General features: G+C 61.1%; 2 protein-coding genes across 2 annotated transcripts; one reads left to right on the forward strand and one right to left on the reverse strand.

Annotated features, from left to right (window-relative positions):
* The first annotated feature begins 8,536 nt into the window (after positions 1–8,536).
* On the forward strand, positions 8,537–11,117 carry MFSD5 (major facilitator superfamily domain containing 5). The gene is made up of 2 exons (XM_064141701.1): positions 8,537–8,656; positions 8,940–11,117. The coding sequence occupies exon 2, from the start codon at positions 8,971–8,973 to the stop codon at positions 10,336–10,338; it is 1,368 nt and encodes a 455-aa protein (XP_063997771.1). The 5' UTR covers positions 8,537–8,656; positions 8,940–8,970; the 3' UTR covers positions 10,339–11,117.
* An 8,513-nt stretch (positions 11,118–19,630) lies between these two features.
* Positions 19,631–25,346, reverse strand: KRT18 (keratin 18). Its single transcript, XM_064141702.1, has 7 exons — positions 24,854–25,346; positions 23,815–23,897; positions 22,919–23,075; positions 22,666–22,830; positions 21,238–21,363; positions 20,277–20,500; positions 19,631–19,838 (listed from the first exon to the last, which is right to left on the reverse strand). Exons 1-7 carry the CDS (start codon positions 25,274–25,276, stop codon positions 19,724–19,726), a joined length of 1,293 nt encoding a protein of 430 aa, XP_063997772.1. The 5' UTR covers positions 25,277–25,346; the 3' UTR covers positions 19,631–19,723.
* Positions 25,347–27,492: the final 2,146 nt, after the last annotated feature.

Raw genomic sequence — 27,492 nt, forward strand, 5'->3', positions numbered from 1 at the left:
GGTGCCCCCCAGGACCCCCTCCCCGTTACTGGGGGGGCAACAGCACAAGGAGAGAGGCAATTAGTGAGGGGCAATTATCAAGGGGGGGAATTGTTGGGGATCACTCGCTGGGGAGGGGGCACCGGAACAGGACTGCGGCAGCCCCCGGGGGCGAGGCTGGGGAGAGGCTGGGCTGAGGGGCAGCGGGGGGCAATAACAGAGACTGGGGGGGGCAATAACAGAGACTGGGGGGGCAATAACAGAGACTGGGGGGGCAGTGTCAGGGGGGCAATAACCGAGACTGGGGGGGCAGTGACTGGGGGGGCAATAACAAACAGAGACTGGGGGGGCAATAACAGCGACTGGGGGAGCAGTGACTGGGGGGGCAATAACCGAGACTGGGGGGGCAGTGACTGGGGGGGCAATAACAGCGACTGGGGGAGCAGTGACTGGGGGGGCAATAACAGAGACTGGGGAGGCAGAGACTGGGGGGGCAATAACAGAGACTGGGGGGGCAGTGACTGGGGGGGCAATAACAGAGACTGGGGGAGCAGTGACTGGGGGGGCAATAACAAACAGAGACTGGGGGGGCAATAACAGAGACTGGGGGAGCAGTGACTGGGGGGGCAATAACAGAGACTGGGGGGGCAGTGTCAGGGGGGCAATAACCGAGACTGGGGGGGCAGTGACTGGGGGGGCAATAACAAACAGAGACTGGGGGGGCAATAACAGAGACTGGGGGAGCAGTGACTGGGGGGGCAATAACAAACAGAGACTGGGGGGGCAATAACAGAGACTGGGGGAGCAGTGACTGGGGGGGCAATAACGGAGACTGGGGAGGCAGAGACTGGGGGGGCAGTGACTGGAGGGGCAATAACAAACAGAGACTGGGGGGGCAGTGACTGGGGGGGCAATAACAGAGACTGGGGGGGCAGTGACAGAGACTCGGGGGGCAGTGATTGGGGGACAGTGGCGGAGGCAACTACTCGGGGGGGCAATTACTTAGGGGGCAATTAATGGGGGGGCATAAAATAGAGACTGGGGCAATTACTCGAAGGGAGGCAATTCATTGGGGGCCAATAACAGAGAGACTGGGGGCAATTATGGGGGCAATTATGGGGGCAGTTACGGGGGCAGTTATGGGGGCAATTATGGGGGCAGTTATGGGGGCAGTTACGGGGGCAATTATGGGGGCAGTTATGGGGGCAATTATGGGGGCAATTATGGGGGCAGTTACGGGGGCAGTTATGGGGGCAGTTATGGGGGCAGTTATGGGGGCAATTATGGGGGCAGTTATGGGGGCAATTATGGGGGCAGTTACGGGGGCAATTATGGGGGCAGTTACGGGGGCAGTTATGGGGGCAATTATGGGGGCAATTATGGGGGCAATTATGGGGGCAGTTACGGGGGCAGTTATGGGGGCAATTATGGGGGCAGTTATGGGGGCAGTTACGGTGGCAGTTGTGGGGGCAGTTATGGGGGCAGTTATGGGGGAAGTTGTGGGGGCAGTTATGGGGCAGTTATGGGGGCAGTTGTGGGGGCAGTTACGGGGGCAGTTATGGCGGCAGTTATGGGGCAGTTATGGGGGCAGTTGTGGGGGCAGTTATGGGGGCAGTTATGGGGGCAGTTATGGGGGCAATTATGGGGGCAGTTATGGGGGCAATTATGGGGGCAATTATGGGGGCAGTTACGGGGGCAGTTATGGGGGCAGTTACGGGGGCAATTATGGGGGCAGTTACGGGGGCAGTTATGGGGGCAATTATGGGGGCAATTATGGGGGCAATTATGGGGGCAGTTACGGGGGCAGTTATGGGGGCAATTACGGGGGCAGTTATGGGGGCAATTATGGGGGCAATTATGGGGGCAGTTACGGGGGCAGTTATGGGGGCAATTATGGGGGCAGTTATGGGGGCAGTTACGGTGGCAGTTGTGGGGGCAGTTATGGGGGCAGTTATGGGGGAAGTTGTGGGGGCAGTTATGGGGCAGTTATGGGGGCAGTTACGGGGGCAGTTATGGCGGCAGTTATGGGGCAGTTATGGGGGCAGTTGTGGGGGCAGTTGTGGGGGCAATTATGGGGGCAGTTATGGAGGCAGTTATGGGGGCAGTTATGGGGGCAGTTGTGGGGGCAGTTGTGGGGGCAATTATGGGGGCAGTTATGGGGGCAGTTGTGGGGGCAATTATGGGGGCAATTATGGGGGCAGTTATGGGGGCAGTTATGGGGGCAGTTATGGGGGCCGTTATGGGGGCAGTTGTGGGGGCAGTTATGGGGGCAATTATGGGGGCAGTTATGGGGGCAGTTGTGGGGGCAATTATGGGGGCAGTTATGGGGGCAATTAATTGGGGGACAACTAATTGGGGGACAACACCAGAGGGGCTGGGTCAATTCGGGGGTAATTAACTGGGGGCAGTTAATGGGGGGCAGTGGCAGAGGGCTGGGGCGGCTCCGGGGGGCAATGTCTGGGGGGGACACTGCCCCCCCCGAGGGTGTTTTTTTGGGGGGGGTGTATGGCACGAGGACAGCAGCGTGCAGGGGGCGGGGCGAGCGTCCACGTGGTTTGTGCGCACGTGCCTGGGTGCTCCCTCCTCTACGCCCCCCCCCCCCCCCGCAGGGTAATCCCCGGAGCGGGAGCGCCAGGCCCTGCTGTGCCATGGCAGTGAGGTGCCAGCTGTTCTGTGCCCGGGTTGTGCCAACTCGTGCTAGGCTGTGCCAGGCCCTGCTGTGCCATGGCAGTGAGGTGCCAGCTGTTCTGTGCCCGGGTTGTGCCAACTCGTGCTAGGCTGGGCTGGGCCATGCTGTGCCATGACAAGGCTGTGACTAACTGAGCCATGATTGTGCCATGCAGACTTTCAGGGCTGTGCCATGCTATGTGTCTCCCTGTCAGGCCCTGCCAAGCTGAGCCATGCTGTGCTGTGTTGTGCCATGCCAGGACATGGCACACAGCTGGTCAAAGCTGTACCAAGCTGTGCCAGGTTGGGCTGTGCCATACCAGAGTGTGCATGGCTGTGCCAGGCTGTGCAATACAGCCATGCATGGTAGTGCTGAGCTCTGTCATGCCATGTTATGCCATGCCATGCATTTGTGGAGGGCTTTGTCAAGCAGTGCCAGGCTGGGCTGTTCTGTGCCAGGGTTGTGCCATGCTGTAGTGTGCCAGGGTGAGCAACACAGCCAAGTGTAGCTGTGTTGGCCATGCTATGCCATGCAGGGCTGTGCTATGCCATGCTGTGCCATGCATGGCTGTGCCAGGGCACCCAATGCAGATGTGCATGGCTGTGCAAATTCCTGCTACGCCATGCAGGTCTGTGCTATGCCAGAGCATGCATGGCTGTGCCAGGGCATGCAGTGCAGCTATGCAGAGATGTGCCATGCCAAAGTGTGCATGGCTGTGCCAAGCTATGCCATAGAGGGCTACGCCGTGCTGTGACAGGGTGTGAAATGCAGCCGTGCCATGCTGTGCTGTGCCATGCTGTGCCATGTCGTGCCATGCCATGCTGTGCCATGCCGTGCCGTGCCATGCTGTGCCACGCTGTGCTGTGCCTTGCTGTGCCGTGCCATGCCGTGCCATGCCGTGCTACGCCGTGCCACGCTGTGCCACGCTGTGCCGTGCCTTGCTGCCCCGCGCTGCGCATCCCTGCCCTGTCCCGCAGCGGCCCCAGCCCAATCCTGCCGAGTCCTGCCGAGCAGCGGCGCCGAGTGCGGTCGGGCTCCACCTAGCGGCGCCGAGCGGGAACCAACAGCGCCGGGCGCCACCGGCCCTGCCGAGCGGCTCCGAAGGTTCCCGAGCGGCTCCGAAGGTTCCCGAGCGGCTCCGAAGGCTGGGGAGAGAACTGCTGCCATGGTCGGGGTCGAGTTTAGGGCTCCCAGAAGGACATCGAGAGGCTGGAGCAGGGCGAGAGAAGGGACTGGAGGTGGGGAAGGGTCTGGAGGAGAGGCTGGGGAGGAGCAGGTGAGGGAGCTGGGGGGGGTGAGGCTGGAGGAGAGGAGGCTGAGGGCAGAGCTTGTGGGGCTGTGGCAGGGCCTGAGAGGAGGCTGGAGCCAGGGGCTGTTGGGCTGTGCTGCCAAGGGCCAAGAGGAGATGGCCTCAAGGTGCCCCAGTTGGCCATGAGGTGAGTGGGTACCAGCCTCTGCAGAGCTGCTTGGCTGCCATCAGCATGGCTGCAGCAAGGGCAGATCCTGCCTGGCAAACCTGGAGGCCTCCTATGAACAGGTCACAACATCCACAGCTGAGGGGCGAGTGACCAATGTCAGTGACCTGGCCCTGAGTAGGGCCTCTGGCACTGCCCCGCACCACATCCTGGTCTCCAAGGTCTGAGGGGTGGGCACTGGATGGATACAGAACTGGCTCCATGGCCCCACCCAAGGACAGGCTGTCAGTGGAGTCCCTCAGGGATCAGTCCTGGGACCAGTCTGGTTCAACATCTCTGTGGGTGCCCATGGGGGTAGAAATTGAGGATGATGAAGTTGAGTCTTTATGGGTGAGAATTAAGGGGAAGGCCAACAAGACTGACAGCCTGGTTGGAGTCTGTTACAGACCACCCAGCCAGGAGGAAGAGGTTGATTTATTACTCTTTAAACAACTGGAGGCTGCCTCAAGATCACCTGCCCTTGTTCTGGTGGGCGACTTTAACCTACCAGACATCTGCTGGGTCTTAAACACTGCAGAGAAGAGACAGTCTAGAAGGTTCCTAGTGTGTGGAAGGCAACTTCTTACCCCAGCTGTTACGTGAGCCTACCAGGGGGGCAGCCCTGCTTGACCTGCTGCTCACAAATAGAGAGGGGCTGGTAGGGATGTGGTGGTTGGAGGCTGCCTGGGGTCCAGTGACCATGAAATGATAGAGTGAAACCAGGAGGGGCATCAACAGAACCTCCACACTGGACTGCCCAAGGGCAGACTGCAGCCTATTTAAGGAACTAACTCAGAAAGTTCCTTGGGAAAGAGCCCTTAGAAACAAAGGGGTCCAGGAAGGTTGGAGCTGCTTCAAGAGAGAACTCCTGCAGGCACAGGAGCAGCTGTGCCATTGAGCCTGCAGAGGCTGCCACTGCTGGTAAGGGGAATAAAAAATGTTTCTGTGCATATCTGAACGGCAGAGAAGGGCCAAGGACAAGCTCCAGTCCGTGTTAGATAGAGAGGGGAACAGAGTGACAAAGGATGAGGAAGAGGCAGAGGTGCTTAACACCTTCTTTGCCTCAATCTTCACTAGTGGGACAGGTTGTCTCCAGGACAGCTGGCCTCCTGAGCTGGCAGATGGAGTCAGGGACTAGTACAGTCCCCCTCTAATCCATGAGGAAGAAGTAAGTGACCTGCTGAGACATTTGGATCCTCACAAGTCCATGGGACCAGATGGGATCCACCCTAGGGTGCTGAGAGAGCTGGCAGTTGAGCTGGCCAAGCCACTCTCCATCATTTATCAGCAGTCCTGGCTCACTGCAGAGGTCCCCAGAGACTGGAAGCTGCCAATGTGATCCCATCCACAAGAAGGGTCGTAAGGAGGAGCCAGCAAACTACAGACCTGTGAGCCTGACCTCAGTGCCAGGCAAGGTGATGGAACAGGTCATCTTGGGTGCCATCACAAAGCACCTACAGGATGGCCAAGGGATCAGGCCCAGCCAGCATGGGTTTAGGAAGGACAGGTCCTGTCTCACCAACCTGATCTCCTTTTATGATCAGATTCCTGCCTGGTGAATGTGGTGCAGGCTGTGGATGAAGTCTACCTGGACTTCAGCAAAGCCTTTGACACTGTCTGCCACAAGAAGCTCCTGGCCAAGCTGGCAGCTCATGGTTTGGACAGATTTGCTCTGTGCTGGGTCAGGAACTGGCTGGATGGCAGAGCCCAGAGAGTGGTGGTGAATGGTGCCACATGCAGTTGGCAGCTGGCACTGGTGATGTTCCCTGAGGCTCAGTGCTGGGCCCAGTCCTGTTCAGTCTCTTTATTGATGATCAGGAGCAGGGGGTTTAGTCCAGCATCAGTAAGTTTGCAGATGCCACCAAGCTAGGAGCAGCTGTGGAGCTGTTGGAAGGTAGGAGAGCCCTGCAGAGGGACCTGGACAGGCTGGATGGGTGGGCAGAGGCCAAGGGCATGAGACTGAACAAGGCCAAGGGCACGTTCTGCACTCTGGCCACAACAACCCCAAGCAGCTACAGGCTGGGGCCAGAGTGGCTGAGAGCAGCCAAGGAGAGAGGGCCCTGGGGGTGCTGGGAGAGAGGAGCTGCAGAGCAGGCAGCAGTGCCCAGGTGGGCAGCAGAGCCAATGGCATCCTGGGCTGGCTCAGGAGCAGTGTGGGCAGCAGGACAAGGGAGGTTCTTGTGCCCCTGTGCTCAGCACTGCTCAGGCCACCCCTGGAGTGCTGTGTCCAGTTCTGGGCCCCTCAATGCAAGAGAGCTGTTGAGGTGCTGGAAGGTGCCCAGAGCAGGGCAGCAAGGCTGGGGAGGGGCCTGGAGCACAGCCCTGTGAGGAGAGGCTGAGGGAGCTGGGGGGGTGCAGCCTGCAGGAGGCTCAGGGCAGAGCTCATTGCTGCCTGCAGCTGCCTGCAGGGAGGCTGTAGCCAGGTGGGGTTGGGCTCTGCTGCCAGGCACCCAGCAACAGAACAAGGGGACACAGCCTGAAGCTGTGCCAGGGGAGGTCTAGGCTGGATGTTAGGAGGAAGTTGTTGTCAGAGAGAGTGATTGGCACTGGAATGGGCTGCCCAGGGAGGTGGAGGAGTCACCGTGTCTGGAGGTGTTGAAGCCAATCCTGGATGAGGCACTGAGTGCCATGGTCTGGTTGCCTGGATAGGGCTGGGTGCTAGGTTGGGCTGGATGAGCTTGGAGCTCTCTTCCAACCTGCTTGATTCTATGGTTCTATGACAGAGGCACTGAGTGCAGCCTCAGCAGGTTTGGTGCCCACACCAAGCTGTGTGGTGCAGCAGCCAGGCTGCAGGGCAGGGATCCATCCAGAGGGGCCTGGGCAAGCTGCAGAGGTGGGCACAAGCCAAGCTCAGGAAGTTCAATGAGACCAAGGGCAAGGTCCTGCAGCTGGGTCGAGGCAATGGCAAGCACCAATCCAGGCTGGGCAGTGCCAGGCTGGAGAGCAGCCCTGAGGAGAGGGACTTGGGGGTGCTGCTGGAGGAGAAGCTCAGCAGGAGCCAGCAGTGTGCACTTGCAGCCCAGAGAGCAACCAGAGCCTGGGCTGCAGCAGCAGAAGTGTGGCCAGCAGGGCCGGGGGGGGGATTCTCCTCTGCTCCCCTCTGCTGAGACCCCACCTGGAGCACTGCACCCAGCTCTGGAGCCCCTGGGACAAGAGGGAGATGCTGGAGAGTGTCCAGAGCAGGGCCAGGAGGATGCTCAGAGGCTGCAGCAGCTCTGCTGTGAGCACAGACTGAAAGAGTTGGGGCTGTGCAGGCTGGAGCAGAGGAGGCTCCCAGGTGACCTTCTTGTGACCTGCCAGGAGCTGAAGTGGGCTCCAAAAAAGCTGGGGAGGGACTTTTGAGGCTGTGAGGGAGTGGCAGGAGTGGGGGGAATGGAGCAAAGGTGGAGGTGGGGAGAGTGAGGCTGGAGGTGAGGAGGAAGTTCTGCAGCATGAGAGTGGTGAGAGGCTGGAATGGGTTGCCCAGGGAGGGGTTTGAGGCCAGGCTGGCTGAGGCTGTGTGCAGCCTGGTCTAGGGCAGGGTGTCCCTGGGCATGGCAGGGGTTGGCACTGGCTGGTCCCTGTGGTCCCTTCCAGCCCTGACTGATTCTGTGATTCTATGAGGCACAGTTGGGGTTGGGCTGTGCTGCCAAGGGCCAAGAGGTGTCCTCAGGGTGCCCCAGGGCAGGTTACCCTTGGCCATGAGGAGAAACTTCTGCCCTGTGAGGGTTCTCAGAGCTCATCCCAGGCTGCCCAGGGGCGGTGCTGGAGCCTGCATCTCCGCAGGTGTTTCCCAGCCCCGCAGCTGTGGTGCTGAGGACCAGGGCTTGGTGCTGCCCCCGGGGCAGTGCTGGGGTCGGAGCTGGCATCTGAAAGGTGTCTCTGACCCCAAGGTTCTGTGTCCCTGCAGCCAGCCAAGGAACCCCCCCGCCAGTGCCCCCCCTTCAGTGGGAGCTCTATAGGCGCTGCCCACAGCTCTCCCGGGGGGGCTCTATAGGCGCTGCCCACAGCTCTCCCGGGGGGGCTCTATAGGCGCTGCCCACAGCTCTCCCGGGGGGGCTCTATAGGCGCTGCCCCACAGCTCTCCCGGGGGGGCTCTATAGGCGCTGCCCACAGCTCTCCCGGGGGGGCTCTATAGGCGCTGCCCCACAGCTCTCCCGGGGGGGCTCTATAGGCGCTGCCCCACAGCTCTCCCGGGGGGGCTCTATAGGCACTGCCCCACAGCTCTCCCGGGGGCTCTATAGGCACTGCCCACAGCTCTCCCGGGGGGGCTCTATAGGCGCTGCCCACAGCTCTCCCGGGGGGGCTCTATAGGCGCTGCCCACAGCTCTCCCGGGGGGGCTCTATAGGCGCTGCCCACTGCCCGGGGGCGCTGCAGGCCCTCAGGGTCTCCTCGGAGCCTCCTCCAGTTCTGGGGGCGGGTCCTGCCCGCGTCACGTGACCGGGCCCCGCCAAGATGGCGGCGGAACCGGAAGTGGGTGCGTGGCGGCGGCGCTGAGCTGCTGCCGGCGGAGGGCAGGAGGCGCCGGGGGCGGCCTGGGACCGGGACCTGCTACCGTGCCCCGGGGGTGCAGGGGTGAGTAAGGGCCGCGTCGGTGCTCTGGGGGGGTGCAGAGGCTGAGTAGGGCCCGGAGGGTGCTCTGGGGGGGTGCAGAGGCTGAGTAGGGCCCGGAGGGTGCTCGGGGGGGGTGCAGTAGCTGGGGGCGCTCCGGAGCCCCCCGGTGGGGCTGGGGGCAGCCGCTGGCTGAGGCAGGCTCCCGGGCCGGGGCTGCCGTGCGGGAGCTGCCGCTCGAATGCTGCGGAGCCCGAGGCTGGGCTGCGGGGGAGGCCTCCCAACCCCTGTCCCCTCCTGTCCCCAGCCCCGCGCCCTGCGATGCCGACGTCTGCGCCATGCTGCTCGCCGCCTGCTCCGCCTGCGCGCTGCTGCTGGCCGCCTGCCTGGCGCTGGAGCTCGCTGCCTGCCGCTCCCGTCCCGCCGGCTCCGCCGCCGCCGCCCACTCCAACCCTGCCTTCCGCCGCTTCCAGCGCCGCTACTACGGCGTGTACCTGCCGGCGCTGGCGGCCGACTGGCTGCAGGGGCCCTTCCTCTACAAGCTGTACCAGCACTACCGCTTCCTGGAGCCGCAGATCGCCATCCTCTACGTCTGCGGCCTCGCCTCCAGCGTCCTCTTCGGGCTGGTCTCCTCCTCGCTGGTGGATGTGCTCGGCAGGAAGAAGTCCTGCGTCCTCTTCTCCCTCACCTACTCCGTCTGCTGCCTGCTGAAGCTCTCCCGGGATTACCTGGTGCTGGCGGCGGGCAGGGTCCTGGGGGGGCTGTCCACGGCGCTGCTCTTCTCCGCCTTCGAGGCTTGGTACGTCCACGAGCACCTGGAGCGCTTCGACTTCCCCGCGGAGTGGATCCCTGTCACCTTCGCCAGGGTGGCCTCCTGGAACAACGCCATCGCCGTGGGGGCCGGAGGGGTGGCTGAGCTCTTTGCCGAGGGCTTGGGCCTGGGGCCGGTGGCTCCGTTCATGGTCTCCATCCCCCTGCTGGTGCTCTCGGGGGTGCTGGCGGTGAGGACCTGGGACGAGAACTACGGGCAGCAGAGAGCCTTCTCCAGGAGCTGCGCCGACGGCCTGCGGTGCCTGCTGTCCGACCGCCGCGTCCTGCTGCTGGGCACCGTCCAGGCTCTCTTCGAAAGCATCATCTACATCTTCATCTTCCTCTGGACGCCCGTCCTGGACCCCCACGGCGCCCCCCTGGGCATCATCTTCTCCAGCCTGATGGCAGCGAGCGCCCTGGGCTCCTCGCTCTACCGCCTGGCACTCTCCAAGCGCTACCACCTGCAGCCTGTCCACCTGCTGGCCCTGGCCGTCCTCCTCCTCTTCTTCTCCCTCTTCATGCTCACCTTCTCCACCAGCCCCGGCCAGGAGAGCCCTGCCGAGTCCTTCCTCGCCTTCCTCCTCATCGAACTCGCCTGCGGCCTCTACTTCCCGGCCATGGGGTTCCTGCGGCGCAAGGTGGTGCCGGAGAAGGACCTCCTGGGGGTGGTGAACTGGTTCCGCCTGCCCCTGAACCTGCTCAGCTGCCTGGGGCTGCTGCTGCTGCACGACAGCGACCGCCAGACGGGCACCAGGAGCATGTTTGGGCTCTGCGCCGCCGTGGCGCTGCTGGCACTGCTGGCTGCTGGCCGCCTCTTTGCCCTCGTCCGCCACGACGCCGAGCTGCGGGTGCCTGGCACCCCTGTGCCCACCGATGACACCGCGCCCGAGCCGTGAGGGGTGCCTGGCACCCCTGTGCCTGCCGATGACACCGCGCCTGAGCCGTGAGGGGTGCCTGGCACCTCTGTGCCCACCGATGACACCATGCCCGAGCCGTGAGGGGTGCCTGGCACCTCTGTGCCCACCGATGACACCGCGCCCGAGCCGTGAGGGGTGCCTGGCACCTCTGTGCCCACCGATGACACCGTGCCCAAGCCGTGAGGGGTGCCTGGCACCTCTGTGCCCACCGATGACACCATGCTCGAGCTGTGAGAGGTGCCTGGCACCCCTGTGCCCACCGATGACACTGCGCCCGAGCCGTGCCTGGCACCACCGCTGCACCCACTGACACCATCATGCCCAAGCCATGAGCGGTGTGTGGCACTGTCCCCGAGGGGCTGTGGTGGGGACACACAGGGCCTCGGTGCCACCCTCTGGCACCTTGAGGGGTGATTGGTGTCACCCTGGGGAACCACAGTGGGGACCTGCAGGTCTTACGAGCGGTGCCACCTCTGTGTCACCCTGGGGGCTCTCAGTGGGACACTTGGGCCCTGTGGTCAGTGTCCCCTCTCTGTCACTTCAAAGGGCCACAGTTGGGACACTTGGGTCCTGCCACCGGTGCCACCCCATGCCCAGCCTGATGGACCATAGAGGGGATGTGGGGACAGTCTGAGTCACTGCCACACTGTCCCAGGCTGTCCCTGTGCCCCCTGCCTTGGCAGGGGCTGCAGAGCAGGCAGGGGGGACACATTGTTGGTTTTCTATTAAGCAATCCAATAAAGGTCACAGTGCTGCAACCACAGAGCCCATGGCAGGGAGGAGGGACCTCTGGAGCTCCCCCAGTGCCAACCCCACCCTGCCCCAGCAGGGCACCCACAGCAGCTTGCCCAGGGGCACAGTGCCCAGGGGGGTTGGCAGCTCTGCACACAAGGCGACTCCACAGCCTCTCTGGGCAGCCTGCTCCAGGCCTTGGCACCCTCACCCCAAACAACTTTCTCCTCCTGCTGCCCTCCACTCTGTGCCCCTTGCCCCTGGGCACCACTCAGCACAGTCTGGCCCCAGCCTCTTGCCCCCCATAGCTCCTTCAGCTCCTGCTGGGCACTGCTCAGATGCCCTCTGGGGCTGCTCTGCTGCAGGCTCTCAGCACCAGGGCTCAGCCTCTGCTCCTCACAGAGCTGCTGCAGGCCCTCAGCCTCTGCCCAGCCCTTCCCTGCTCCTCTGCCCCTGGGCAGCCCAGAGCTGGGCACAGGCCTCCAGCTGTGGCCTCCCTGGGGCAGAGCAGAGGGCAACAGAACCTCCCTTGCCCTGCTGCCCACACTCTGCTGAGTGTCCCCAGGGCACCCCTGGGGGCTCCTTGGCCGTCCCCAGGGCAGGTTGCTGGCTCCAGTGCAGGTTGCTGGCTCCAGGGCTGGTTGCTGGCTCCTGGGCAGCAGCCAGGTCCCTCCCAGGTGTTTTTGCAGATCCTGCTCCAGAGCTCATGCTCCCCTGGCACACAGCAGTGCCCTGGGCCTGTATGAGCTGCACGCTGCAACCTCCACAGAGGGACAGGACAAGAGGAGATGGCCTCAGAGGTGCCCAGGTTGCACATCAGGAGGAACTTCTCCACTGGAAGGGCTCTCGAAGCCTGGCCCAGGCTGCCCAGGGGGGTGGCAGGATGCCCATCTTTGGAGGTGTATCCAAGCCCTGGAGATGTGCTGAGGGCCATGTGTCAAGGTTGGGACCTTGGCAGAGCTGGAGGAGGGTTGGACTCCAGGACCTCAAAGACCTCCAATGGCAGCAATTCTGTGGACTTGGGCAGATTCACCCTGACATGGGTGCGGAACTGTCTGGAGGGACAGGCCCAGAGAGGGTTTCTGAATGGTGCCACATCCAGCTGGCAGCTGGCACCAGTGCTGTGCCTCAGGGATCACTGCTGGGCCCAGTCCTATTCAATATCTTTGCTGATAATCTACACCAGGGGATTGAGTCCAGCAGCAGTAAGTTTGCAGGTGGCACCAAGCTAGGAGCAGCTGTGGAGCTGTTGGAGGGTAGCAGAGCCCTGCAGGGGCACCTGGCCAGGCTGCATGGGTGGGCAGAGGCCAAGGGCATGAGACTGAACAAGGCCAAGGGCACGTTCTGCACTTTGGCCACAACAACCCCAAGCAGCTCCAGGCTGGGGCCAGAGTGGCTGAGAGCAGGCAGGCAGAGAGGGCCCTGGGGGTGCTGGGAGAGAGGAGCTGCAGAGCAGGCAGCAGTGCCCAGGTGGGCAGCAGAGCCAATGGCATCCTGGGCTGGCTCAGGAGCAGTGTGGGCAGCAGGACAAGGGAGGTTCTTGTGCCCCTGTGCTCAGCACTGCTCAGGCGACCACTGGAGTGCTGTGTCCAGTTCTGGGCTCCTGCATTGCAGAGAGATGTTGAGGTGCTGGAAGGTGCCCAGAGCAGGGCAGCAAGGCTGGGGAGGGGCCTGGAGCACAGCCCTGTGAGGAGAGGCTGAGGGAGCTGGGGGGGTGCAGCCTGCAGCAGAGGAGGCTCAGGGCAGAGCTCACTGCTGCCTGCAGCTGCCTGCAGGGAGGCTGTAGCCAGGTGGGGTTGGGCTCTGCTGCCAGGCAGCCAGGGCCAGAAGGGGACACAGCCTCAAGCTGTGCCAGGGCAGGGTCAGGCTGGATGTGAGGAGGAAGTTGTTGGCAGAGAGAGTGACTGGCACTGGAATGGGCTGCCCAGGGAGGGGGTGCAGTGCCCGTGGCTGGAGGTGTTGAAGCCAATCCTGGATGAGGCACTGAGTGCCATGGTCTGGGTGATTGGGCAGGGCTGGGTTGGGCTGGGGGGGCTTGGAGCTCTTCCAACCTGCTTGGTTCTAGGATTGTTTGAGTGTGTGATTCAGAAGCCATCTCCTGAAGTTCACCATCACCACTCAGCACCCTCTTGGCTTGGGTGAGTGGACACTCATGCCCCTACCTGTGCTTTGTGCCCAGGCATGGCTCCGACTGCACAGAGGGGGCAGCCAGGGCAGATGTGGAACCCTCCTGCCCATCATTCAGAGGGCTGCAGCAGCTCTGCTATGAAGACAGGCTACTAGAGTTGGGGCTCTGCAGCCTGGAGAGGAGAAGGCTTCCAGGAGATCTTGCAGGATCCAAGGGGGGCTCCAGGAGGGTTGGGAAGGGACTATTGACAAGGGCTTGGAATGGCAGCAGGAGGAGGAATAGATTTGAACTGGCAGAAGGGAGATTGAAAGTGGATGTTAGGAAGAGGTGAGGGTGCCCAGGGAGGCTGTGGAGCACAGAAGCACCCAATGTAATCAAAGATCCCATTCTGTGCTGTGCTCCACAACCTTCCTGGAGGTGTTCAAGGCCAGGCTGGATGGGGCCCTGAGTGACCTGTTCTAGTGGGAGGTGTCCCTGCCTGTGCGGGGGTGGCTGGAACTGGCTGAGCTTTGACTCTCCCAACCCGACCCATTCTGTGGCTCTGTGATGCTCTGTTTGAAAGGTGCTGTTAGAGTGGTGCAGTTCTGCTGGCTGAGAGGGGGCAAACATCAGGCCCAGCTTCAAGAAGAGGATGCTCCTGGGAGCTACAGAGCAGGCAGTGACACCTCTGTGCCGGGCAAGACCACGGAGCAGATCCTCCTGAGGGCTCTGCTAAGGCTAACGGCAGCCAAAGCAGAGGTGGTTGGTGGCACCCAGCAATGGCTGCACCAAGGGCAGAGCCTGCCTGACAAACCTGGTGGCTTTTTATGATGAGGTCACAGCAACAGTGGGCAAGGGAAGGGCAACTGACAGCATCTGCCTGGCCCTGAGTGAGGCTTTGGACTCTGTCTCACAGGACACCCTGGGCACCAAACTGGGACAACACAGCCTGGATGGGTGCAGCACTGCTGGGTAAGGAACTGGCTGGATGGTGGCACACAGAGAGTGGTGAGCAAGGGCACAATGTCCACCTGCAGGCCAGTGCCAAGTGGCTCCCTCAGGCCAGTGCTGGCACCAGTGCCATGCATCATCTGTGTCAGTGCCATGGGCAGAGCAATCAATGCAGCCTCAGCAGAGGGCACCAAGCTGTGTGGCACAGGTGACTTGCCAGAGGGCAGGGATCCATCCAGAGGGACATGGACAGGCTGCAGAGCTGTGCCCAGGCCACCCCATGGCATTCAGCAAGGCCAAGGGTAAGGTCCTGCAGCTGCGTGGGGGCAGTCCCCAGCACAGCTCCAGGCTGGGTGGGGAATGGCTCAGAGCAGCTCTGAGGAGCAGGTCCTGGGGGTCTGGGGTGGGGAACAGCTCCCCAGGAGCCTGCAGCGAGCCCAGGCCTTGTCCTTTGCCTTTGTTTCTTCATGTCCCTTTCCCCCTTTTTCCTTTCTCTTTATTTTTATCCTTTTTTCCCCCTCTACCTCCTTATTTTCATTTATTTTAAACTTTTTGCTTTACTTTTTTCATTACCATTTATTTTCCCCTTTATTTTTCCCTGTACTTCCCCCCTTTATTTACCTTTCTTTTTCTACTTCTCTCCATTTATTTTACCTGTGATTTTTACCTGTACTTTCCCCCTTTAATTTTCATTTACTTTTTCCTCTACCTTTTCCCTTACCTTTCTTTTTACCTTTATTTTCATTTTTTTACCTTTATTTTTTTATCTGTACTTTTCCCCTTTACCTTTATTTTTTTCACCTTTATTTTCTTTTTTCCTTATTTTTTTTACCTGTACTTTTTCCCTTTACCTTTTTACTTTCCTATTTTCCCTCTCTCCATTCACCTCTCTCTTGCTCCATCTATCACTACTCTTCTTAATCTCTAATCCTTTTCCTTCACTTATCTCTACTTCTTCTTTATCTGTCCCTTAGCTACCGTCACCTTCTCACGACCCCACTGCGGTCGCCGAACCGAACCGCCCCAGCGCTGCTGAACCCCTGCACAAAACCAGACCGCAGCAGCTGGAGCTGAACCCCAGCACTGCCTGCACTGCACCGCTCCGGACCCGCAGTGCAGTGAGCACAGCCCAGAGCGCTTGGGGCTCGCTGCCCGCCCGCGGAGCTCTCGGCGCAGCGCTCACTGCCCAGCTCCGCACGCCGCGGCCACGCTGCCCTCACACAGCTGAGCCCCGAGCGGCTCCGGTTTGCCACCCCAGCCGCGGGGCAGAGGAGCGGAGGGAAACGAAAGGAGAGCCTGGCTCGGTGCCAGCTCGATGCCACCTCCCCAGCTCCTCACCCCGCGGCCATGCTCCCCTCCTCACGCCGCTGCGCCCCGAGCGGCTCCGTTCCCCTCCTCACGCCGCTGCGCCCCGAGCGGCTCCGTTCCCCTCCTCACGCCGCTGCGCCCCGAGCGGCTCCGTTCCCCTCCTCACGCCGCTGCGCCCCGAGCGGCTCCGTTCCCCTCCTCACGCCGCTGAGCCCCGAGCGGCTCCGTGCGCTGAGTTCGCGTCCAGCGTCGCCCCCCCAAGTCTTTCCCAGGGCTGCTCTCCGTCCTGTTTCCCCAGCCTGGATTTCAGCTTGGGACTGCCCCAGCCCCGTCCGGGACCTCGCCCCTGGCATGGCTGAACCTCAGGCGGCTCCCTGGACCCCCCTGCCCGCGCCCGAGGCGGAGCGGCGCTGCCGCCGCCATCTTGCGCTTCCCGGCTCCCGCCTTCGGCGCTGCGCTGAGGCGGCACCGAGCCAGGCTCTCGCCGCCTTCCCTCCGCTCCTCTGCCCCGCGGCTGGGGTGGCAAACCGGAGCCTCCCGGGCAAGCAGCGGTCGGAGCCGCTCGGGGCTCAGCTGTGTGAGGGCAGCGTGGCCGCGGCGTGCGGAGCTGGGCAGTGAGCGCTGCGCCGAGAGCTCCGCGGGCGGGCAGCGAGCCCCAAGCGCTCTGGGCTGTGCTCACTGCACTGCGGCTCCGGAGCGGTGCAGTGCAGGCAGTGCTGGGGTTCAGCTCCAGCTGCTGCGGCCTGGTTTTGTGCAGGGGTTCAGCAGCGCTGGGGCGGTTCGGTTCGGCGACCGCAGTGGGGTCGTGAGAAGGTGACGGTAGCTAAGGGACAGATAAAGAAGAAGTAGAGATAAGTGAAGGAAAAGGATTAGAGATAAAGAAGAGTAGTGATAGATGGAGCAAGAGAGAGGTGAATGGAGAGAGGGAAAACAGGAAAGTAAAAAGGTAAAGGGAAAAAGTACAGGTAAAAAAAAATAAGAAAAAAGAAAATAAAGGTGAAAAAAAAGAAAGTAAAGATAAAAAAATGAAAATAAAGGTAAGGAAAAAAGAAAGTAAAGGTAAACAAAAAAGAAAATGAAGGTAAAAATAAGGAAAATAAAGATAAAAAATTAAAGATAACAAAAAGAAAATAAAGGTAAAAAAAAGGTAAGAAAAAAGAAAATAAAGGTGAGGGAAAAAAGTAAAGATAAAAAAAGGAAAATAAAGGTAAAAAAAGAAAATAAAGGTTAAAAAATGAAAATAAAGGTAAAAAAGGGAAAATAAAGGTAAAAAAAGGAAAATACAGGTAAGGAAAAAGGTAGAGGAAAAAGTAAATGAAAATAAAGGTAAAGGGGAAAAGTACAGGTAAAAAAAAAGAAAATAAAGGGAAAGAAAAGGAAAATAAAGGTAAAAAAATGAAAGTAAAGGTAAAAAAAAGAAAAGAAACGTAAAAAAAGAAAATAAAGGTAAGAAAAAAGAAAATAAAGGTAAAAAATGAAAATAAAAGTTAACAAAAATAAAGGTAAGGAAAAAGAGGGAAAAGTAAATGAAAATTAAAGAGGAGTACAGGTGAAAATCACAATAAAGGTAAAAATAAAAAGGTAAAGGAAAAAAAGGCCAATTAAAAAGGTAGACAAAACATAAATACAGAACCAGGAAAGTGAGGGTAAAAAGGTACAGAAGGTAAATGTAAAAATGTAAATCAAAGCTGAGGGTAAAAATATGAATCCTAATAAGGGTAAAGAAGATAAGAAAAGGGAAAAGGTAAAAAAAAGGCAAATTAAAGGAAAAGGAGAACAAAGCTAACAGCAGAGAACTGCGAGGCAAAGGGGTGAGTGGAAAGGAAAGGTAAAGTGAAGGAAAGTGAAGGCAGAGGAAGGAAGGTGGAAAGGTAACGAAAGGTAATGCAGAGGCAGGTGAGGGTTGTCCCCCACCGCCAAGCCCAGCAGGCACTGCCCTGGCACCAGCAGGCACTGCCCTGGCACCAGCAGGCACTGGGAGGCTCCAGTAGGCACTGCCCTGGCACCAGCAGGCACTGGGAGGCTCCAGCAGGCACTGCCCTGGCACCAGCAGGCACTGGGAGGCTCCAGCAGGCACTGCCCTGGCACCAACACGGCACTGGGAGACTCCAGCAGGCACTGCCCTGGCTCCAGCAGGCACTGCCCTGGCTCCAGCTTTCCCGAGGAATGGAGGTGTTAATGAAGTTCGCTCAGAGCTCGGCCACAGTCCTGCTGCAGGAAGCTTTCTGCTTCCTTCCCCCTCTCCGGGTTCATTTTTTCTCTCATTCTGGGGGACAAAGCAGCCAAAACCTTTCCAGGGTGAGAGCAGGACAGGGCTGAGGAGCCGCTGAGGGAGATGGGGGTGGCGAGGCTGGAGGAGAGGAGGCTGAGGGGAGAGCTGCTGGGGATCTGCAGGTGCCTGGGAGGAGGCTGAGATCTCCTGTGCGAAGTGATGGGCCAAGAGGAGATGGCCTCAGGGTGCCCCGGGGCAGGTTCAGCTTGGCCATGAGGAGCAGTTTCTGCCCTTAGGGCTGCCCAGGGGCACTGCTGGAGCCTCACCCCTGGAGGTGTTTCCCAGCCCTGCAGTGTGGTGCTGAGGGCCAGGGCTCGGTGCTGCCCCTGGGGCAGTGCTGGGCTAAGGCTGGATTTGATCCCAGAGCTCTCTCCCATCCCAGCCCATTCCATCATTCCATGGAGCCCCCACACCTGGAGGTGTTTCCAAGCCCTGCAGCTGTGGTGGTGAGGGCCAGGGCTTGGCCTCCACTGATCTCAAAGCTCTCTTCCAACCCAGCCCTGGCAGACTTTGGGCTGGTGACCTTAAAGGTCTTCCCCAGCCCAGGCCATTCTGTGAGCCCAAGCTGTGAGGTGACTCCAGAGCTCAGTGCCTCAGCTCTGCGGTGCCAGAGCAGTGGTTGGCTTCTGCTGCGAGGCTCTGGCCTCAGTGACCCAGCTGAGGCTTGGAGGCTCCTCCGAAGGTCTGAGGTGCAGCTGGCAGCTCATCTTCTCGTGCCTCAGGGGTGGCACAGCCCCTGGCAGGGCCAGACAGCACTCTGCTGCCAGGGGAACTGCTTTGGACTTCCCCCTCCATCGAGCTGAGGCAGTGAGGAACTCCCTGCCTGTATCCACAGCTGCTGCTGGCAGAGTCCCACAGCTGGCTCAGAGCCTGCTCTGCAGGGACCCATAAGTACCTGCCCCCAGTGGTGGCCAAGCACAGGAGCAGTGCCCAGAGTCATCTTGCAGCTCTAGGAGCAGGCACCGAGGAGAGAGCCTGCCCAGTGTGACCTCACTGGTGGTCATCTGGTGCAGCTCCAGAGGAGGTCATGGCCTTGAGCCACAGCCAGCCCCAGAGCCGCTCTGGTTCTGCTCTCTTCTGGAAACCCTCACTGGAGAGCCTTCAGCACAGGACTGGACCTTCACTTAGGACAGGAGATCTCAGCCCCCACCTGGGTCCAGCCTCCTCTCACCCTTGCACAGCCCCAGAACCTCTCCTCTCAGCCTCCTCTCCTCCAGCCTCACCACCCCCAGCTCCCTCAGCTGCTCCTCCCCAGCCTCTCCTCCAGACCCTTCCCCAGCTCTTTTGCCCATCTCTGCCTCTGCTCCAGCTCTTCAATGCCCTCCTGGCACCAACCCTCAAAGGTGACCAAGTGTGGTGGGAGAAGCTTCTTGGCCACCACATCTCTGCCTCTTAGGTACCTCTTGGGAGCCTTCACCATCCTCAGGCCCTGGTGGGCATCTCTTGCCAGGCACCCCAGGAAGTGGCTTAGAACATCATGAGCAGAACAGGGGCTGGACCCACAAGATGCTGCTGCTGCCCCAGCTGGCCCCAGGCCACCACTGCTCCTTCCATGGGGCCTGCCCCTGGGTCACAGCAAGCTCAGGAAGGCTCCAGGCTGAGGGCAGAGGGACTGGGAGCTGCCCAGCAGCAAAGCAGCTGGGGACAGGGCTGGGGACAACAGCTGCAGATGAGCTGGTGGGGGGCCCAGGTAGCCACACAGCCATGCACCCCCAGGTTGCCACTTACAGCTCCTCATGGCTCCATCTATCCCTCCCTCTATCCATCATCCCTCCCTCATCCTTCCTTCCTCCACCCCTCCCTCCACCTGTCTTTCCCTCCCCCTCTCCCTCCATCCACCCACTCATCCATCCTGCTCTCCCTTCTTCCCCTCCCTCTCTCAGCAGCAGGACACACCAGGCTGCTCCATCTCCCCAGGGGGAGGAGCCGTCACTTTATTGGGGGGTGCGGGTCTCATGGGGACCCCCAGGTGTGCAGGCCCCCCCTGCTCTGGCTCAGTAGGTCCTGATCTTCACCTCTTTCGTCTCTGTCACCACCTTCCCATCCACCATCTTCTGCGTGGACCTCTGCGTGGTGGTTGTGGTCTCCTTCTCCAGGGCATCTTTCAGGCTGTGGGGTGGGGAGGGGGCAGCTGAGGGTGCTTGGGGTCACCTTGGGGTGTCCCCTTCCCACACCCAGCTCTGCAGGGTCACCCTGAGACACTGGGGGGTGATGGATGGGGCTGGGATGTTCTAGCACCCAGACCTCATCCTGCCTGGACGCCACCCAGCACTGTGGGAGATGGGACCTGGACGCTCCACCACCTGGGGCTCATCCTGTGGGGAGGCCACCACGGCCCCATCCTGAAGGGCAGGACCAGGCCATCCCATCACCTGGGGCTCATCCTGGGGGAGGCCACCACTGTCCCCACCCTGAAGGACAGCACGTGCCCATCCCATCACCTGAGGCTCATCCCCACGAGATGCCACCGCTGCCCTCCTCCCCTCCCTGTGCGGGGCAATGCCACCTGCAGTGTCCCCTGCCCCGGGGCGTCCCTTCCGCCCCTACCTGAACTCCTCTCCTCCCTCCAGCAGCCGCCGGTAGGTAGCGATCTCAGCCTCCAGCTTGCCCTTGACGTTGAGCAGGGTCTGGTACTCGTCGGCCTGGCGCTGCAGCTCGCCACGGACCTGCAGCAGCTCGGCCTCGGCACGCAGGATCAGGCTGTTGAGCTGCTCCAGCTGCAGCCCGTAGCGGTTCTCCACCTCCAGCAGGTTGGCCTCCAGCCCAGCTTTCTACAAAGCACCACACCGAGCTTCACCACTGTCACCTGCACCACTGCCATCACCACTGCCATCACCACTGTCACCACTGCCATCACCACCGCCAGTGGGCTGGTGCCCCCCACCGCAGGGCATGAGACTGGTGACGGGACAGGGACAAGGATGGAGACAGGAATGTGTTGGGGATGGAAATGGGAGTGAGGATAGGGATGGAATTGGAAGTGGAGATGAAGCTGAGGGTGAGACAGAGACATGGATGAGATGGAGATGGGGATGGAAATGAGGATAGGGATGGGATTGGAGGTGGAGATGAAGCTAAGTGTGGGGATGGGATAGGAGCACAGACAGATGGGGATGGGGCAAGGATAAGGATGGAGCAGGGCAAGGTTAATGATGGGGATGGGGACAGGTCAAGGATAAGGATGAGGATGAGGACAGGGATGGGTTGGAAGTGGAGGTGAAGCTGGGAGTGGGACAGGGATAAGGATGAAGATGGAGAGCTGGATGGGTTGGAGATGGAAATGGGAATGAGGACAAGGATGAGGATAGGAATGAGATTGGACATAGTTGGAGGTGGACATGAGGATGGGGATGGGACAGGGCTCAGAGTGCAGATGGGGACAGCAACCAGGGTGAGGGTAGAGATGAAGCTGGTGATGGGGCAGGGATAAGGATGAAGACAGGGATGGAAATGGGAATGAGGACAAGGATGAGGACTGGGGTGAGAGCAGAGGTGGGGCTGGGGGTACCTGGTTGCGGATGGAGTCCAGGTCAATCTCCAGGGTCTGCACGGTGCGGCGGAGGTCCACCAGGGTGCTGCGAGCTGTGTCCACCTCCTTGCTGCTCTGTGTGATCTCAATGGTGCTCTCGGTGATCTGGGGGGCACACAGGTGTGGGCTAGGGGTCAGCACCTTGGCCTGGCCCACCAGGGCCACCTCAACCCAGGGAGGAGGTGTGGAGAGTGGAAACACCTCAGGGAGAAGCAACCCTAAGGGGCAGTGTCCTCAGGGTCAGAGCAGGAGCCTCTTGGAGAAGGTCTCCACTGAGGCCTGGGGTCTCCTGTGAGCTGGGGGCCACCCTGGGAAAGTCCCCAGTGTTGGACCAGGACCTGCTCAGAGAAGATGTCCCCTGCAGGGCTGGGGCCACCCTGGGATAGTTTTCCTTGGGGAATGTCTAATGTTGGACCAGGACCCCTTTTGAGGAGGTCCCCACTGCAGGCTTGGTGTCCTCTATGCGACAGGGGTCTCCTAGGATTGTCCTCAGTGTTGGATGAGAACTCCTCTAGAGAAGCCCCCACTCCAGGCTTTGTGTCCCCAGTGGGACAGGGATCACCCCAGGGATGATCCCAGTGTGACCACTGGAGCTTGAGACCCACTATGGGACAGGGATCACCCCAAGAGTGTCCCTGATGTTGGACCAGGACTGCACTGGGTCAAGTCCTCCCGTTGGGGTGTTTTTGGGGAACCCTACAACAGCCTCAGGAGCAGCCCTAGACTGGGATCCCCCTTGTGTCAGGACCCCCAGATGACCCCCCACTGAGCTGGGGGCTTTGCCACCTTGACTTGAAGACCACCCCCACCATGGAGCATCACTCCAGCTGCCTGTCCCCATCCGCAACCTATCCCTGTCCCCATTCCATGTTATCCCTGTCCCCAAGCCATCTTCAGCTCCACCTCCAACCCCATCCAGTCTCATCCCTATCCTCATCCTTGTCCTCATTGCCATTTCTATCCCCAACCCATCCCTATCTCCATCCTCTTCCTTGTCCCTGTCCCCATCTGTGCTCTTGTCCCACCCCCATCTGCACCTACAACCTCATTCAATGCCATCCCTATCCTCATTTCCATCCCCATCCACTCCCCATCTTCATCTTCATCCTTGTCCCTGTCCTATCTCCATCCTCATCTCCACCTCCAGCCTAATCTCTGTCCTCATTCCTATTTCCATCCCCAAACCCTCCCCATCCTCATCTCCACCTCCAACCTCATCCAATCCCATCCCTGTCCTCATTCCTACTTCCATCTCCATCCTCATCCTTGTCCCATCCCTATCCTCATCTCCACCTCCACCCCCATCCCTGTCCTCATATTCCCACTTCCATCCCCACCCCATTCCCATCTTCCTCCTTGGCCCTGTCCCTCCATCCACTGGGCTGAGGTGTGCTGCTGGGCACCCACCTGCCTCCCCCATTGCTTCTCCAGGTCCTCCAGGTTCTTCTGGGCCAGGGCATCGTACTGGGCACGGATCTCTGCCATGATCTTGCCCAGGTCCTGGGACTTGGGTGCGTCCACCTCCACCGTCAGCGCCGAGTCTGAGATCTGCGCCTGCAGGCTCTTCACCTCCTGGGGGGCCGCAGAGGGGCAGCGTCACCGGGGGGGGCCCTGCCGACCCCAGACCTGCTCCCACCAGAGCCCTCGCTCTGGTCCCTACCTCCTCGTGGTTCTTCCTCATGTAGATGAGCTCCTCCTTGAGGGCCTCGATCTCGCCCTCCAGCTGCAGCCTGGCCATGTTGGTGTCGTCGATCACCTTGCGCAGCCCCGAGATGTCGTTCTCCACCGACAGGCGGATCGCCAGCTCCGCCTCGTACCTGGGCACAGCCTGCTCAGCCCGGGCACGGCCGGCCCCGGCCCCGCCCCAGCCCCGACAGCCCTGCCCCAGCGCCCTCCCCATCCTCCCATCCCTTCCCCATCCTCAGCAGCCCTGGTCGCATACCCGCCCCCCATCCTCAGCAGCCAAGTCCCCATCCTCATCTCCACTTCCAACCCCATCCAGTCCCAGCCCTGTCCCACTCCTTTCCCCATCCTCAGCATTCCTGGCCCCATCTCCATATCCATTCTCATCCAATCTTTGTCCGCTTCCTCATCCTTGTCCCCGTCCCCACCTACATCTTCATCTCTGTCTCCAGCCCCATCCAATCCTGTCCCTATCCCCATCCTCATCATCCCTGTTCGCATCTCCATCCTCATCTTCACCTCCAGCCCCATCCAATCCCATCTGTGTCCTCAGCCTCATCTCTGCCTTCCCTTGTCCTCTCCCTGCTATCACCTCTGCCCCATTCCCATCCTTATCCCTGTCTTTGTTCCTATCTCCACCCTGGCCCCATTCCCACCTTCTTGTCCTCATCCCCAACCCATCCCTGTCCCCACACTTATTCCCATCCCTGTTCTTATCCCCATTCCCATCCTATCCCATCCTCATTCCCATCCCACTCCCATCTCCATTCTCATCCCATCCCCATCTCCATTCCTATTCCATTCCCAGCCCAATTCCCACTCCCATTCCCATCTCCATTTCCATCCCATCCCCAATCCCATCCCATTCCTCACTTGACCCTGAAGTCGTCGGCTGCCAGCCGAGCGTTGTCCATCTGCAGCAGGGTCCTGGCATTGTCCACAGTGGCATCGAAGATCTGGGGGTGCAGGGGGGACACATCCAGACCCTGCCCTGCCACCTAGGTGCGGAGACCCCCCCACTGCCACCCCATGCTGCCACCCCCGGCTGCCTCCACCCACGTCACCCCTACGTCACCCAGGCAGGTGCCACCTTGGCAGGTGCCACCCTGGCAGTGCCAGCGCTGCCGCGGGGGGGGAGCAGGGGGGACCTCGCCCTGGAAAAAGGACAATGGAGGTGGAGGCAGGGAGGGGACAGCCTGGGGGGGACCGAGCGGTCCAGGGGGGTCTGGGGCTGAGGGAGGGGTCCTGGGTGACCTTGACCCTGGTGCTGGGTGGGGGGTCCATGGGAGTCGTTTGCCCCATTAGGGCTGCACTGGCACCTGCCTTGTCCCCTGCCCTCGGTCGTGTCCCTTCGCTGCCAGCGCATGGCAGAGCCCTGGGGACATCTGGCCCCACAGCAGCCCCACACATGGAGCTCCCCAGGCTTGGCCAGCCCCATGGGTGCAAAGCTCACCCAGCCCCCGCCCTGCGCTGGGTTAATGCTTAATCCCAGGGTGCCACCAGCCTTGGGGACACCAACGGCAGCTCCTCGTGGAGACCACACCCTGGCGGGGACACCGCCAGCAGCTCCCCACAGGGACCCCACCCTGGGGCCACCACCAGCAGCTCCCCACAGGGACTCCACCTTGAGCACCCCAACACCGACTCCTCGTGGACACCCCACTATGGGGACACCAAAACCAGCTCCTCACACTGACCCCCCCCACTTCCCACCGGGACCCCCCACGTTGGGGCCTCCAGCTCCCCGCGTTGGGGCCAGCACCATCTCCTTGCCGGACCCCACCTTGGGGCCACCAACTCCAGCTCCCCACAGGGACCCAATCTGGGAACCACCAACTCCTGCTCCCCGCCTTAGGGCCGGGGCCAGCACCAGCACCTCAGCTACCCCCTCCCGCGGCGGAGGCGACCCCACCTTGTCCCGCAGCTCCTCGATGACCTCCCAGTAGCTGCTCCAGTCGCGGGCGCTGGGACCTTTCTTGGCCATGAACTCCCGGATCTGGACCTCCAGGCGCCGATTCTCCTGCTCCAGGCTCCGAACCTTCTCTAGGTAGGTGGCCAAGCGGTCGTTGAGGTCCTGCATCGTCTCCTTCTCGTTGGCCACCACTCCGGAGCCTGCCAACAACAGGCTGCCCCCATAGCCGCCCCCATAGCCGCCCCCCGAGCTGCTGAGGCTGGAGGTGCGGGTGACGGAGATGCGGGACCCGGAGCCCCCGGCCCCGGCGTAGACGCTGGCGGCGCTGCTCAGGGGTGTCAGACGTCGGCTGGAGACCAGGCTGGGGGAGACCCCCGAGCGGTGGGAGCTGGAGTAGAAGCTGCTGCTGCGGGAGAAGCTCATGGTGGAGCTGCCGGAGGTGCTGCGGGACCAGCGCGCCGAAAGACGGACGCGGGCGGACGGAGCGGACGGGACGGGGAGGACAGCGCCGGCGGGCGGCGGCTTTATAGCGGGCGAGGCGGGGACGGAGGCTCCAGGACACCGCCCCGCGGCCCCGCTCCCGGCCCGCTCCGGGAAGGTGGGGCCGAAGCCGGCGCGGGGAGATGGAGCCTGGGGTGAGGTCCAGCCCCGTAAATGTGGGGTGCAGGGGAGGGGGGCAGGATCCAGCCCCGTAAGTGTGGGGTGCAGAACACAGGGACAAGGCTCAGTCCCACGCATTTTGGGGTCCCCCCCACTCCACCTCTCCGCACTGCCTCCCCCCCACGCCCCACCCCATAGCAATGTCCCCCCACAGTAGGGCACAGGATTCCACACACACACCCCCCTTCGCGGGGACGAGTGGGTGGGGCTGGGGGAGGTGTCACAGTGAGGCTGTCACTGGGAGCCCCCCAGGACTGGGAAGGGAGGAGGGGGAGGTGGTTGCGCGTCCGCCGTGGTCGGGGGAGGAGGACCTCGGAGGGGCTGATCCTACGCAGCCAGCTCCAGGAATCCTGCCTGGCTTCTCCCGCCCCCCACCCAAATTCCAATCCCCCCGAACTGGGTGGGGACCACGCACCCAGGCATTCCCCCCCTCTCTTAGCCCTCCCGGGGGACACCCCCACCAGTGGGTGTCCCCTCCTCAGACTCGCAGCCCCCCCCGCCCCCTCCCCCCGGGATGATTCCGGGCGGCTCCGGACCCAGCGCATCCCCGCCGGGCGGGGCGGGGGGGGAGGCACATTCCAGCGCTGTGGCGGGTGTGGGGCCGGACACGTCCCCACGCAGGGGGCACAGAGAGCAGAGGTCAAGCCAGGAGGGGCAGGAGCCTGACTTGGGACACGCACAGACGAGCTGTGCACGAGTGTGGGCCTTGCACAAGGGAGTGGTTTGCACGAGTCTGAGTGTCCTAAGTGTGCACAGGGACGTGAGTGTGCAAGGACCCACCAGGGATGTGAGTGTGCAAGGAGCTGCCAGCACACCTGTGTGCACACTCACGGAGACAGCAGGGATGTGAGTGTGCAAGGAGCCACCCACCAGGGACAAGAGTGTGCACACGCATGGAGCTGCCAAGGACATGTGTGCACATGAACACACCAAGAACATGTGTGCATGCTCATGGAGTCACAAGGGACACATCTACATGGGACCACCAGGGACATGAGTGTGCAAGGAGCCACCAGGGACACATTTGCACACTCGTGGAACCACCAGGGATGTGTGTCTGCACACATGGAGCAGTCAGGGATATGAGTATGCAAGGAGCCACTAGGGACACTTGTGCACACGCAGAGGCATCTCTGCAGGCACACAGGCCTTGCACCAGTGCACACCTTTGCACAAGCACCATCCTTGGTGTGCACACACACAGAGACCCCTGCAGGCACACCTGTGAGCACCTCTGCCCAACAGCCTGCCTTGCACGAGAGCAGGCTTTGCACCAACACAGAGCTCACCGACACCTATGCACCAGCACAATGTCCTTGCCCAAGTGTGAGCTCTGCAAGAGCACACTCGTGTGCTCACCCCCCCCGCAGGCTTGTGGGCCTTGCACAAGCACCTCTGCACAAGTGCACAGACTGAGTGGACACCTTGCACAAGTGAGCACTTTGCAGGAGTGCACAGTGCTGCATGGGCACAGGATGTGCAGAAGCACACACACGAGTGTGCACACTCACAGCCCTCTGCACAAGTGTTAAGCTTCAAGAACTCACCCTTGCACGAGTGCACTCTGCAGGGGCACACACCTTGCACAAGCATGACCCTTGCAGGAGCACATGTGTGTGTGTGCACACTCACCCCCCCTTGCAGGGACCTGAGCCTTGCACAAGAGCTCCCCTTGGCACGAGCGTGCATCTTGCACAGGTGCGAGCCCCTGGACACGAGCACCACCCCCGCAGGGGCACTCAGGTGTGCACAAGCACAGCCCCTTGCATGGCTGCTCGCTTTGCACGAGCACAAACCCTGACGCAGACCCCCCCTTTGCCAACACACTTCTGAGCTGCCTTCGTCGCCGTGCACAAGCAAATCCTTTCCCCCGCCCCCCCCGAGCACGGCCACACTCATTTGCACGCTCATTTGCACAGGCATCCGCCCGGCCGCAGGCTCCCCGCGGCCCCGGCGCTGCCCTGCCCCTGTTTGCTCTG

Source organism: Pogoniulus pusillus, unplaced genomic scaffold (genome assembly GCF_015220805.1).
Source record: "Pogoniulus pusillus isolate bPogPus1 unplaced genomic scaffold, bPogPus1.pri scaffold_64_arrow_ctg1, whole genome shotgun sequence".
NCBI classification, from domain to species: Eukaryota; Metazoa; Chordata; class Aves; order Piciformes; family Lybiidae; genus Pogoniulus; species Pogoniulus pusillus.